Source organism: Muntiacus reevesi, chromosome 4 (genome assembly GCF_963930625.1).
Source record: "Muntiacus reevesi chromosome 4, mMunRee1.1, whole genome shotgun sequence".
NCBI lineage: Eukaryota > Metazoa > Chordata > Mammalia > Artiodactyla > Cervidae > Muntiacus > Muntiacus reevesi.
The window spans coordinates 54,876,999-54,891,738 of record NC_089252.1 but is presented as its reverse complement, the minus strand read 5'-3'; the positions used below and the strand labels follow the sequence as shown (position 1 = coordinate 54,891,738).

General features: G+C 51.4%; 1 protein-coding gene across 1 annotated transcript in view; it reads left to right on the top strand.

Annotated features, from left to right (window-relative positions):
* ALPK2 (alpha kinase 2) overlaps positions 1–14,740 on the top strand; it is a 128,956-nt gene that overhangs the window by 105,981 nt on the left and 8,235 nt on the right. Inside the window, exons 11-12 of the mRNA XM_065932821.1 lie at positions 4,273–4,490; positions 10,273–10,321. Of these exons, the coding sequence (XP_065788893.1) occupies positions 4,273–4,490; positions 10,273–10,321 (267 nt within the window). The remainder of the gene's footprint in view (positions 1–4,272; positions 4,491–10,272; positions 10,322–14,740) is intronic.

Below are 14,740 nucleotides of genomic sequence, written 5' to 3'. Positions count from 1 at the left end.
GTTTTTGTTTTTTAAGGAAATACTCATAAATGGCAGAAGAGGGTAAAAATGCACCCTGCCAAAGACTGAGTTGCTGGCAGAAGGTTTTCTTTGAAATGTGACGCTTTGTATCTTAGAAACTGGCTGAGCGTTGTACCCTTCTTCCCACTTTGCCTACCATATTTTCCCTACAATCTTTGACTCGGGGTGACACCCGGGTGTAGCCTCCAGCTGGACTCCGGGAGCCGGCAGGTCGTGGGTGGAGCCCATGTGTCCTCGGTGCTCTGGGAGGTCCTCCCAGCTCTGCGCTCACCGCTGGGGGAGCAGCCCCCACCCCTCACCCCGGCAGCCCCGTGTGAGTGCAGACCTGCCCAGGGGCCCCTTCCTGCTAAGAGGCAGACCTGAGTCTCGCCTCACTGGGGGAGGAGCTGCCCCAGGCCCCCAGAGGAGGGGATGATGGTGGTGCCTAGGATGGCATCTCTGGGGGGAGGAGGACTCTTCCTGAGCTTGGATTTGGTCACGGAGTCGCACATGTTGCACATGCTCACCTGTAGAGATTCTGGCTGAACACCCGGGTCACTCCGAGGCCTTCACCGTAGGGCTCACGTGTGGTTTTGCTGACACAGCTGACCCCGCCTCCCCACCCGGTCAACATGATTGCTGCAGGGGCCCGTCACACCGTCACTTTTTCTTTTGTCACTTAGACCCTGCCAGAAGCCTCCTTGCTGAGCCTTTAAAAACAGCTTGGGAGTTGTTAGGCATAAGTCCCTAATGCAGGTTCCTGTTTGTTTACCCATTTGACGATCTGTACTAAACATATTTTTTATGTTAACAAGCATCAAAAATTAGCATCTTGCCTCTTCCTCAGGGTGGCTATCATAATTTCTGCTTTTAAGCCCTCGGAAACGACATCTGTTGTGGTCAGACTTTAACGAGATGACCTCTCCTTTGAGTCAGATCGCATCCTATATCAGTCGTGACTAGGAGGGCTGCTCTGGGTCTCTGGTGGAAGCAGCCAGAGATGTTGCTAAACATCCTATAATGCACAGGACAATCGCCGCCCAAGAATTACCTGGCCCCAGATGTCCGTGCCAAGACTCAAACTTTGTCCTGTATACATATTCTTTTTTCCCCCAGACACTGAGCGTTTACGATGAGCCAGGCTTTGTTCCAGGCTAGGTGATGGGTGCTTAAAGGATAAAAAGAAAATGAAGTAGCTTCTTGCCCCTCACAGCCAGGAGTGTGAAGCATGTAGGACAAAACCCAGTGTGGTGGCGTCGGGTGCAAGGAGTTACGGGGACACGGAGGAGGGAGGGGGTCTGGAAAGGCTTCCAAGCGGAGGGTGTTGAAGAATGACGAGGAGTCTTCCAGATGAAGAGCAAGGGTGGAGACTCGCAAGCAAAGGGGGCAGCATGTCCAAAGAGAGAGATAAAGAGCCGTGAAAGGAGGTTTCCAAGGAGACAGAAAAAGTTCAGCAGATCTAGCGTGCTGGGAGGTGGGAAAAAAAGGGGCGCAGGGTAAGAGGTGGGAAGCTAGGGGGCCAGAATGCAAAGGACTTTAAACGCTCAGCTGATGAGTTGGGAGTGTGTTCTCTTGGCTTCGGGGGTGAGGAGGAGGCAGGGGCTAACCAGGAGCTTTAAGCAGGGGAGACTTGAGCCACAGAGCAGACACGTCATTGTTGTTTAATAGATTTTATCTTCAGAACCGTTTTAGGTTCACAGCAAAATTGAATGGAGGGGACAGATTTTCCACACCCCATCCCCTCCCCCGCCATCCACACCCCGCACCGGGGCGGACCGTCTGTCACAGTGAATCTCCACTGACAGAACACTACCGGAGGCCCACAGCATACATTGGGGTCGTGCATTCTGTGGGTTTGGACAAATGTCCAGTGATACGTTCTGGTATCATACAGAGTCGTTTCATTGCCCTGAAGGTCCTCTGTGTGGATGCAGCTCTTGCAGCATCTGCCTGGGGCAATGGGTGTCCAGGGGCAAGGCCCAGAGACCAGTCTGCAAAGCGGGAGAGGAGCCTGATGTGAACTTATTGTGGCTCAGCTGGTAAAGAATCCAGCTGCCATGCGGGAGGCCTGGGTTCGGTCCCTGGATTGGGAAGATCCCCTGGAGAAGGGAAGGCTACCCACTCCAGTATCCTGGACTGGAGAATTCCATGGACTATACAGTCCATGGGGTCGCAAAGAGTCGGACACGACTGACCTTCACTTTCACGTAGACTGGGCAGAGGAAGCAGCCACTTGATGACAGCGAAGGCGGGGGAGGACTCGTGTAGGTGTACGGCAGATGGATCACTGCACAAGCTATTCAGTTGGGTTTTTTTGTTGACTAGAAAGAATGCAAAGGTCGAGTTGCCAATGGACTCTACAGATGTTGGAGTTGAGGCAGTAAGTAGTTCAGCCTTTGCCGTGTTAAATTCGTGACGCCTTTTAGACATCAAGTGTCGATGGAGAGTCAGTCGGCTGGAGACGTCAGGATTCCAGGGGAGAGGTCTGGGCTGCTGATATAAGTGTGGAAGCTGTCAACACATAAACTGGATTTAAAGCAAGGGAATTTAAAACTAGGGAATTGAGTGCAGAGCGAGGAGAACTGTTCCAGGATGTGCCAGGGCACAAAGGAGGGGGAGAAAGGAGGAACCAGCAAAGCAGACAGACAGGAAGTAGCCAGGGATGCAGAAAGGAAACCAAAAGGAAGGGAGTTTCTGGGAGGGCACGGGAAACTGTCTTAGACAAGTGAGACCAGCTCTTCAGTGCCCTCGGGAACGAGTCGGATGAGGGCTAAGAAGGGGACCGTTGGGCTCGGCAACGTGGCGCCCCCGTCCGAGGTTTCTTTAGGCAGAAAGGCCGCTTGGGGTTCAGGGGAGCCTGGGAGGGGGAAAGGTTGGAGACAGCGAGGCCACGGTGGATTTGGGTTTTGATGGGAGTGGCGAGTCGGGGTGGGAGCGGGCTGCGGGTCTGCAGGCTGTGGAGTCATCACAGCGTGTCCGCCGGCAAGGGGTCTGCAGGGGAGACGGTGATGGGGGAGAGAGTGGTCCCCACCGCCGGAGTGTCCTCGAGCCTCGGAGAGGGGCCGGGAGCCAGGGCACCGGTGGGGCGAGGGCTCGGGTCGGGCCAGAAGGGCTGGTCCGTGAGAGCGGGAGGGCGCGGGCGCTGGCCTTGGGGGTGGGAGCGCGTGGTGGGGCAGCTTTCAGAAGTGCTCTCATCGGTTCTGTTTTCCCGGTCCAACCAGAAAGCCGGGTGCTCAGCGGAGAGGGAGGCTGCGGGGGTCGGAGGAGGGAGCGGCAGGTTTGGGTGGGTTCTCCAGGACCGTGTGATGGTGGGCGGGGCAGGGTCTGACCCCGTCCACCCTCACACACCCCACGCGGGGTGCAGAGCGGCCCCCATCACATGCAAGTTTGATCTCCTCCTCCAAGACCCTCCAACGTTTCTCACCCCGCTCAGTACGAAGGGCGGAGTCTCCCAAGTGGCCCAGGCCCCCCAGTCCTGCCCCCCAGTCCCTCCCGGCCTTGCCTGGCCACCACCACCCTCCAGACACGCCGCCCCTCAGTCTGAACCCACGCCCCCAGGCCCCCGCCCAGAACCTCTCCATTTGCCTTTCCTTCCACTTGGAATGTTCCTTCCGTAGACATCCTCATGGCTCCCCCGGCAAGCCCCATCTCCTACAGACCTCTCTGCTCAAATGCTCTTTATTTCCCAGGCAGTCTCTGACCTCCCTGGATAAAATCACAGCCCACTTGGGCTGCCTTTCTCCTCCCCACTGCTGTTTCCTCATATAGCACAGAGCGCCCCACACCTGTTTACTGCTCCTACATTTAAGTGTAAGATCCTTGAGAGCAGAGCTTCTGTCGTCTTTAGTGTTTTCTAGAACGACATCTGGGAGGGAGGCGGACACACAGAAGCCACTGAGTGAATATTTGCTGACCGAATACAAGGAAGGATGGATAGACGGGTGGATATGTGCTGGCTGGCTGGATGTATAGTCACCTCACCAGGGGGTCACTGGTGGACTCTTAACAATGGCCATGAAAAGGCATTCATTTCTGCAGGAGCAATTAAACTCCATCTGGAGGAAGAGGTTCTCATCAACTCTAGGAACAAATAAAAGGAACACACCCTTTTTTTTTTTTTTTTTCTTTTTACCATTAAATAATCACTGGCGGATATTTAGTCTACATCTGATGGAACCCAGGGGTTTATCCTGCAGCCCGCTGCTCCTCCGGGTTGGGTAGAATGTCCCCACGTGAGGACACAAGGCCTTCCCATGTTCTCTTTCCTTCCAGGATCATTCCTATTTTCCTTATCCATCGACCTGAGAATAACATCCCGTACGCAACCGTGGAGGAAGAGCTGATTGGAGAATTCGTGAAGTATTCCATAAGGGATGGGAAGGAGATAAACTTCTTGAGAAGAGAGTCGGAGGCTGGGCAGAAGTGCTGCACTTTCCAGCACTGGGTCTACCAGAAAACGAGTGGCTGCCTGCTGGTCACAGACATGCAGGGTGAGCGGAGCAGCTTGGCCCGGGTTCCAGGGATGCTCTGGGTCTGGAACGTTCCTGGGGGCGGAGGGGAAGCAGGAGGGAGCGATCTTCTGGGTGCAGACTGTCAGCATCTTTGCCAGCAGAAAGTATTACTAATGTCTCATGAGAAACAGTGACAAAGGAGCCTGAAATGCCCAACCCAATGGAATAACAAAGTATACTTCAATAATTCATTCCAATTATAATCATTCATAATGCCTTCCCGTTACAAGAGGTAACCGAAAGTTGGTGCTCAGTATCCTCAATAGGCACAAAATCAGGAATACATGTATATATGAAAATCCACTCATACCAAAAGATTAATTAAAATGTAAGAATTCATTCGTAATAGGTGAAAGGGTCTTTCACGGGTCCTTGAGATTTTCAAGCTCCCCTGGTGAATTTACAGCACGTTTTCCATTTATACCCACGTCTTGGGGAATGCATTTGGTGTATGAAGTGGGGACGTCGTCATTAGATTTCTCACAGAGACGGCCCTGAGACAAGTTGCAGTTTGGGGTTTCCCCAAGACCACCAGCCTACAGTTCATTAATTTTCTGGGAGGACTCATGGAACTCAGAAAAGCCATTAATGTTCGTGATTACGGTTTATTACAGTGAATGGGTACAGACTCAAACCAGTGAAGGGAAGAAGTGCTTGGGGAGGGTCCAGGGGAGACCAGGTGGGAATTTCAGGTGTCCCCTCCTGGCGGAGCCGGGGGTCAGTGCTGCTTCCTGGGAGAGAGCGGTATGCGTGGAGCACTGCCACCCAGAAATGCTCACCCGAGATATTTCAGGGACCCGTCACTGATTGCCGGTGGGATGACTTCAGTCTCTAGCCTCTTCAGAACTTAAAAAAAAAAGTATTTGACTGCACCAGGTTTTGGTTATGCTGTGTGGGATCTAGTTCCCTGACCAGGGATTGAGCCCAGGCCCCGCCTGCATTGAGATCATGGAGCCTTAGCCACCGGGCCACCCACCAGGGAAGCCCCCCCTCTGACTTACCAGAGCTTAGCAGTTACCTCCAAAAAGTTGGGTAGAAACAAATCCTTTATTTAGGCCAAGTTCATCTTCTGTCGCACACAAATGTTCAAGTGTGAATATTTGGGAGGGGACCCCAGGAAATGCTGGTAGGAGGTTGAGGCAGTGTGGCTGGGGAAGGGAAAGGAAGTTGGTAGGGCTCCCGATAGCCAGTCACCACTGTGAATTCCTGCAGCTGATGCCCAGTGGGGAAAGTCTGGGAGGCTGAGCAGGACAAGCTTCTCAGCAAAGATCACACTCGAGGAGCAGGGGTGTTCATACACCAGCTCCCCTTAGTAGCCAGCAGAAGGCTACTGCAGGTCGGGGCGTGAACTCCCCTGGATTTGCCACCTGCAGGTGGCCAGCCCTGCTGAGCGAAGCGAGGGCATGTGACCCGAGAAAGGCTCTCAGGCCAAGAGAGGCTGGTGGAGGTGGCTGGGGGTACAGCCGTGTGCACGCACGTGGGGAGGGCGATGGGCTGGGGCCCCAGCAGCTTCGGCCACGGGGCCTCCCTTCTCCTTTCTGGATAACAATGCTTTAGGAAAAACCTGACCTAGAACCGGGTACCTGCTAATGTCAGACACTGTCACACGCCAGGACCCCGAGCTCTGGAGCCTGGCGGTGAGGAGAGCCCCTGTGGGTTCTGCCTCTGGCACCCCCACGTCCCAGCCTTGGGCGGGCTGCTCGCCTTTGTGCCTCAGTCCTTTCCACAGGGGGTCGCTGTGAGGATTACGTGAGATAGGAAGACAGTTAGCACAGCACTGACACGGTGTTCCCTCTTTTGAAAAACTTCTGAAATAACTATAGGGATGAGAAGTTGCAAAACTGTGCAGAGGGGTCTCCAGATATCCTTCACCCAGCTTTACCCAATAGCACCTTGCACAGCTATAACACCGTCAAAACCGGGAGCTTGACATCAGCACGATGTAAGAAGTCTACAGACCTAACTTGGATTTCATCCGTTTTTGCCTGCTTTCATTTTCCCCTGTTTTTGTTTCATCTTAGTAGCCCTGCCAAAGAGACATTATGATCCCCATTTTACAGATGGAAAAACAGAGGCTGGGAGTTAAGGATCTAATCATGGCTGTCAATAGGCTGCTAAGAGGGGTCCCAGACTCCAACACACTTTATTTTGACTGCCAGAGATCCCTGTTTTGTTTTTAAATCGAAGTAATTGCCTTACAATGGTTGTTAGTTTTGCTGGACGACATGAATCCACTATAAGTATACATGTGTCTCCTCCCTGTCAAGCCTCCTCCCCACCCCTCTAAGTCATCACAGGACACGGCTGAGTTTCCTGTGTTATAGAGTGACTTCCCACTATCTTACACGTGATACTGTATTTATGTCAACGCTACTCTTTCAACTTGTCCCACAGTCTCCTTCCCCCGCTACAACACTCTATTTCTGAATCCCAAGCTCTCTCCACTAAAACTCAAATTTACAAATTTGCAAGGTCTCCCAATGTTGAAGGCTGCCGTGAGGGGCTCCTCTGAGGCCAGCCGCACAGTGCGGTGTTCATAGACTTGCAGGGGAGGCTGACCTGCAAGCTGAAGACAGGCCTAACCACGCACTCATGAAGAGACGCTGCCGCCATGTACACAAAACATGGTCTTCGCAGACAGCTGTTTCACCCAGACTGTCTGTGCTACTCTTCAGACTTGCCCGTCTTTCTCCTTCCGAGTCGATTCTGTGTCAAGTACGGTTGTTACACTGCAAAGCAACAATAGGAGCCTGGTGCATGGCTAATTTTGCTTCCAGGCCCCGGTGAACAGCTGTAGGGGAACTTGCATCACCTTGTGGGGACATGTGTGGTTTATTTTTGTTGTTGTTTTCATTTATTTTTATTAGTTGGAGGCTAATTACTTTACAACATTGCAGTGGGTTTTGTCATGCATTGACATGAATCAGCCATGGATTTACACATATTCCCCATCCCGATCCCCCGCCCACCTCCCTCTCCACCCGATCCCTCTGGGTCTTCCCAGGGCACCAGGCCGAGAACTGACGTGTGTGGTTTAAAGTGTTGGCACGGTGTCTCTTCAGGGTGTGTGTTTGCTCTCCGCTCCTGGGGAAGGTTTCCATTATCTTCACTGTGGTACTAGGTTACACTCCTATTCTCTAAGCGAGTCCCAAGTGTTATCATTTTTGCTGAGACTCTGGAATTAGGATTTAAAAAATCCCAAACAAACCCAAGCTCTCAAATATCGCTTTTTCTCAGACTCTCATCTTCTCCCTGGTTGCCTTCACGTGTTGATGGGATTGTGGCGAGTCCTGAGGTTTGTGGGGTGAAAGGTGAGCCTGCCACTTGGCCCCAAGGTCCACACACACGGAGACCGCTGGGCTTCCTAAGAAGCTGTCAGCCCAATAACCCAAGAACTCAAATTCTGGGTTCTTGTGATACTGCCTTTTTCCTGCCTTCCATCAGAAACAACCTGTAGGTGACTATTATCCCCGACACGCTTTAATAGCTGCACACTATAATCTAAATTATTGTCCTATAGAGACCCTTAATAACCTTGGTTGAATTGCTGGCAAATCATTAAGCCAAGAGAGAGAGGTTTCTTTTTGAAAATCATACTCTGCCTTTCCAGCATCGGTGACAGCTGGTAATTGTGAGACTCGAGGAAAAGCAATTCCCAAGCTCAAGGACCTTTTTTGCCAAATGACTTTAAAATTGGACTTCTCTGCAGCTTAGAGCTGTAATTTTTAAATACAACTTTTCTAAGAAACAAAATGTCCAGAGAGGGCTTTTGCAATTTAGTGTTTTTTCTTCCCAAGTACAGTTCCTATGACAGAAACCATGTGAGGCATTTCTACATATGTTCTAGTTGTTAACAGCTTTGAAATCATGAGGCACATTAGTGGCCAACAGCAAAAGAGGCTTTTACAATGTTTACTGGCGCCCTCAAATTGCTGTGTCTAATTCAGCTCCCCGGGGCCCTGCAGGGAAGCGGGGCTCTTTGCTTCTGTCTGTCCAACCAGCCTGAGCAGCCACACGGCCTGTGTCTTCACCATGGCCCAAGTTGGTTTTGCTGGATCAGAGCTTGAACCCCTTAGCTGTTGCTTTTCTGAGCCTCAGAAAGTCGTACTCCTGGAGAGGAGACCATGGAACTAGGTTGCCATCTGGCCTGACCCTCAGGGTCGGCTTTTGTCGGGAATATTGGTTTCTCTAGCCACAGACCGGGCTGGCTTCTGGGTCGCCTCTCCCCTCAGCAAGCAGGTCACCTGGTGGCCACGGGGAATACAGTGACCACAGACTGACCTGGCGGGGACGAGAGTCAGGGGCCGGAGAAGAGAAGGCAAAACCCGGGTGGCATGGCACGATGGAGCCCACGTGTGCGTGCCAAGTCGCTTCAGTCGCGTCTGACTCTGCGACCCTGTGGACTGCAGCCTCCAGGGTCCATGGACCCCATGCCCTTCTGTAGAGGGCTGGCCATCAGGTGGTGTGGGTGAGATCATGGCAGAGATCCATGGAGCTGGAGCTGTGCCCTCAGCCACCACCCTATAGAGGAGGAACAGGGTTGGTGACTGGTCTGGCAAGGAGATTCTGGGAAGGCCGCAGGTCACCCACACTCTGGGCATCGGAGAGGATTGGCTTCCAGACAAGACGGTGCTTGAGAGAGAGGCACTCCCCCCCTCCACCCCGTGGAAGGTGGAGATCATGCTCTTTTCCTCCTTGCAAGACAGCAGGACTTTCATTCTGTTTGAATCCCTGGTTCCTGAGCCATTGTCCCAGCTGCTCCTGCTGGGGGTTGGGGGAGGAAAAAGATTCCTGTGTGTCTAGGATTCTAATAAGGATGCCCAGAGCTCGTCACTGAACCAGGGTGGGATGCTCATAGAGCTGTGGAGTTGGTTTGCTAGCCACCACCCCCGCCAACTTCCAATGCTTTAATGCAGCGGTCCCCGACCTTTTTGGCCCCAAACCAATTTCACGGAAGACAACTTTTCCATGGACCAAGGGTTGCGGGGGTGGAGGTGGTTTCAGGGTGATTCAAGCACATTATGTTTATTGTGCACTTTATTTCTGATCTAATGCCACCACTGATCCGACAGCACATACTGGTCCATGGCCTTGGAGGTTGGGGACCCCTGGTTTAATGGTTAGAAGTTAGGATAAGCATCAAAGGGTTAGACCATGGTGACACATGTCTGCATCTCCAGTTCAGTGGCTAAAAAGCCTACACACAACTCAAGAAGTTGTCCCTGGATCTAAAGCCGGCCCAGATAAACCTTCAGTCCTGAATCAGACACTGCCTTTATGGAGATGGGAAGGTGTGGGTCCAGAGCCTGGCCTTGAACTGAATAGATGCCGGTCTTGAACCCTCTCACTGTTGAACTTGGCCGGCCCGGGCCACGCCCTGTTAGACAAGGGCTTCCACTCCCAGTGAAGAGCAGGGAATAGACCTAAGCCCACAGCAGAGCGTCTCTGGGGAGAGACCTCTGGGGCCAGGGCCGGGCCCTTCCTCCAGCAGAGGGGATGGGCCAGGCAGGCAGAGGACAGCATCCCGCATCCCTGGGCGCGTGCTTCGGCTGGCTGTCCTCGAAGCCCGCCTTCCCTATTGTGGTTCCGTAGGCCGGAGGCACATCTGGGATGCTGTCTGCTGCTGCTGAGGGACACAAGGGAAACGTTTCTGCAGGAAGGGACAAGACGGGGCTGGAACTGCCCCTCCCGTGAATGCATGGTCCCTCTCTTCCGAGGAGCCCCAAGTAATATGTGCCGTCTTTGCTCTCTCTTCCTGTAGGTGTAGGAATGAAGTTAACCGATGTTGGCATAGCAACAGAGGCTAAAGGGTGAGTAGAAAAAAATCTTGTGCCTGTCACTCAACTCTGGGTTTCCAAACACCTTCCGGCAGAGGTGATTTTGTGTCCTAACCATGGATGACAGATGTTCGTGGGGTGAATTCAGTTCACTTCTCTCACTTACCTAAAATATTTATGGACTTGGTTCTCCCAAGGAGACACACATGGTTTCCTGACTTTGAAACAAATAAGAACCCTGAACATATTTCAAAATTAATGATCTGCAGGAGTGCCATGGGTGAGGGTGCAGGGTGGGGAATGCCAGCATTACTGGGAATTTTTTTTTCACTAGGAAATTCCATTTTTCTACACTTAATATTTTGACTATTAGCTTCTTTAAAAATTTGTGCAATTGAGTGCGGTGGATTCGATTTGTATGTTTTTAATGTATTTTCCCTGCTTATGTGCTATGTCACTTCAGTTGTGTCTGATTCTTTGCAAACCTATGGACCAAAGTCCGCTGGGCTCCTCTGTCCATGGGATTCTCCAGGCAAGAACACTGGAGTGGGTTGCCACACCCTCCTCCAGGGGATCTTCCAGACCCGGGGATGGAACCCGCATCTCTTATGTCTCCTGCATTGGCGGGTGGGTTCTTTACCGCTAGTGCCACCTGGGAAGCTTGTATTTTCCCCTGTACTCTTCACCAAATATTTAGCAATATTTTAGGCGGCTCCCAAACTCCCACGGTGGTGGTTGATTAAAGGGCAGGTGACTGTGGAAGGGCTCTGATGGATGACTCTGGTTGTTATCAGCAGTGTTGATCTCCTAACTTTGGGTATCTCTTTGCTCACTGTGGGGTAAGCAGTGCCCAGATGGCTTTAAGATCATGATTTACTGGGATATCTCTTGAAAAAACGGTCTCTTTTCTCTGCTTTGCTTGACCTCCAGTGAGGACAAAGCTGTCTATCTGTGCTCCTTTGTAAAAATAGAACTCTGGGTTGGAACTGCCGGGCTTTCTCCCACTGCTGATGTCCCCGTGGTCTAGGACTGTTTGTAAGGAGGGGGAAACGGGGTGGAAGCAAGTGAGTTTTAGGAGGGATGGCTTGTGTTTTACAATGGAGGCTCTATTATGGTTCAGGCATGATGAAGCCGACAGATCAGGAGACAATCGCCACTGAAAAGAGTTTGTTACTCAGCTCCCAAGAGGAAGGGGCTCGCCAGACCATGGTCAAGGAGGCCCCAGGGTCAGTCAGGACGCAGAAGGAGGGGAGGGAAAAGCCTGGACGAGAGCTTGGAATTGAGTCGTCTGTAAATTTCCGGGAGGCTCCGGGGTGCCGGGCTGGATATTACTGTCTGGGGCCTGCCCTGTGGTGACTGGGGCAGGTGGCCTGGAGTGTGAGACCCCGGAGGAGATGGTGGGAGTGGGCTGCAGGCCGGCTGGCTGGCCTGTGCCAGGCATTCTAGAAGGCCGGTCGTCGTCTCTAGGAATTGGCTGACTCTGGCAGGGGGAGCCGCCACAGGGCCTGCAAAGCTGCAGATCTCAAAGCGTCAGAAATACAGACGATAAGACAGCATGATTGACATAGCTCACTCTCCTACAGCTGGGAGCAGCGTCTTTACTTGAGCTTTCTGGTGATTTCAGACCATTTGCAGGCCTCTAACAAGTACAATTTTCAATCAGTATATGAAGGATGGAGAGAAGAAGGGATTTGAGAAAAGTAGAAGGGGGGGGACACTCTTCTAACCTCCAGATCAAGAAGTCTGATTCATGAAGTTCTCGACAACTACACAGAAGCTTTCAATTTGGTTTTAGAACAAAGATGCAGCTTGACTCTGTTCCTGCTCAGGATGATAGCACTTTGCGATAGGGCGATCCTCCGTGCTGCACCCCCACTGCCGACCGGAGCTCTCTACGAATCAGGGACGTGGGTCCTGGCCATGGGCTTGTCAGGAGCGTATGTCGTGGGGGGTGGGTATGATGTAGTAGTGAGGGCAGGGATTTTTTTTTTTTTTAAGACACGGGTTCAGATCTTGGTCCTGCTACCTACTTCTGATTCTCCTATTGGTAACCTTGCTTCTTGGCGTCAGAGACATTTGGCCCAAGTGATGAAGGGGATGACAGTGCGTCCTGGTTTGCCCAGGACAGTATCATTTCATGCCTGCCATCCTAGCATCCGGTCTAGTTATTTGTCCTGAGCAAGTTTCCCCACTTAGAAAATGTATGGTGCCCCTATTTACGAAGAGATTTTCCTGGGCCTCAGAAGAATTTCCCAAGTTAGAGCTTTCCTTCACAGGCATCACGTCCTTTGTAGGATATGGCAGATCCAGGTGTCACGCAGACCTGCTTTGAATGCCGTGTTCTTGTCTCACCAGCTCTGTGGATGTGAGGCCTGACGTTCTCAAAGCCACCGATGCACAGAATGGGGACCCAGGGTGGTCCCAGGGATCCCCCAGCTCATCTGCATCCTGTCCCTGAGGCTCAGTACGTGCTTGATAAACACTGGTTTCCTTCCCTGGCTCATGCCCCAGCCTGACATCAGAGTAGGCAAATTCCATACCAGTATTTGGAACCACTTTCCACCAAAACAAAGCAGAAAGCTGCCCAAGAAGTTTCAAAAACTCAGACAAGCATAAGAGTAGTGATTTAAGACATCTTTTAAAAAGCATCTTAACAGCTTCCAGGAACCTGGACCATATTTTTTTTTTCTTGTAATTTATAAAAGAAATCCAATCCCTTTGGTTTTGTTCTCAGCTTTAATGTGACTTGTCTGGCCTGGGACAGCTGCCCAGCACCCATTAGAGCCGAGAGCTGGAGTCCAGTGCAAAATGTTGTCTCTTAAGTGTTACTTATTGCTTATTACTTATTTCAGAAGGGAATTCTGAAATGTCTGAGAAATGTTAGATATTAGGGATATTAAATCATCTTGTCCATTGTGTCTTTAAAAACCTTTTATTTAAACTTTTGCAGTCATTTTTTTTTTTCTTTAAAGAAATGCTTCTTAGCTCAGCTTGAATAACAGAAGAGGAATCTTCTCTGACCAGAGTACAAGGCGCGGGGTTTGGGAGGTCTCTCTGTGGAGGTCCCTGGGGGCTGTGTCCATCCCCTCGTCTTTCTTCCCAAGGACAGAGCAGGAGGTGCAGGGGAAGGGGGCCGCCTGATCACAGGCCTCAAGGGGTCCCCGGGCCAGGAGTCGAGATTCCGCTGAAGGAACTCGAGGGAAAGTCAGACGGGAGCTCGGGCAGTCAACGTGAGAGATTCGGGGAAGGGTTTCAAGCACAAAGGCAGCTTAGACAGAAGTCCGGGTGGGACACAATCTCAAACGAGGGAGAGAGAGGCTGGGGAGCCTGGCAGGTGTCGGAGGCTCCAGAGAGCAGGCGACGTGGCCAGGCACCTTCTCTTAATTCCTAGCAAGCCGCCAGGGCAGGCTTCCTGCATCCGTGTGGGAGATGGCGCATTCACCTGCTCTCCTGAAGCTGGGCACGGGCGACCCCATCCTGAGCAGCAGTGCTCCGTGTGGGCATCGTCACTCACGTTCTTTTCATCACGTTGAGAAGAACATCAGACATGGGCAGGAGAAACAGTGACGAGGCAAATGTGACTTTAATAATGAGCAATAATAACTTTAAACCAGAAATTTAAAACATCTCCCAAATTTAGGCTCCACACTTTTTTGTCTGGTGGTCAGGATCTTTTGCAGAAAGAGGAACTACTAGCTCATTAAAAGAGATTCTCTGTGTCTCAACCTGAATCATATATTTGGCTGTAGACACCTCAGTAAATGAGACCTGGCTTATTCTCTTGTTTAGTGAAGCCAGGAGGCGTGAAACTATTTTAAGATCATTTATAATATTATAAAAGAGGGGACCATCATGACTTATTCTAATGCAACTTTACCTGGTGGTATGATCCTTAACACTGAAGCATGAAATATTCTCCCGAAATACTTAATACCCTTCAGTAATGTTGAGTTCCAAAACTTCATGTTACAACGTGTGGCAAGTCGATTGCTTCAACATCTAATAATCCATGTTCTGGGCGGACCAAAGATACTAACCCCACTGTCGAACATATTTCTGATTTGAAAACTGCTCAGACATTTATAGTTCTCTGAAGGGCAAGAAGGAAAAATGCCTAATTCCGTAATATGAGACTCGGAAAATTTAACCTAATCAAATGAAAATCGGTGTAAACCAACACCTGTTGGGGACAGAGCCGCACCTGTCTCAGTGGGTCCTGCAAACGCACCCCCAGCACGCCCAGTTTCTGGGGAGAAGGCCATACTGCAGTCCAGCCAGCAGGGGGCGGCAGAGCCAACGCTTTTGTCTCCGGTAATCTCTGCCGCAAAGCGCGCTTCCTGTTGGTGAAGGACAAAGAGAAGCACCCTGGACGGATTTCTTCCGAGGCAGTGCGCCTTGAACCAAACTGGGGTCGCTCTGCACAGGCACAGACGACCCCTGTCCGCGGCCACC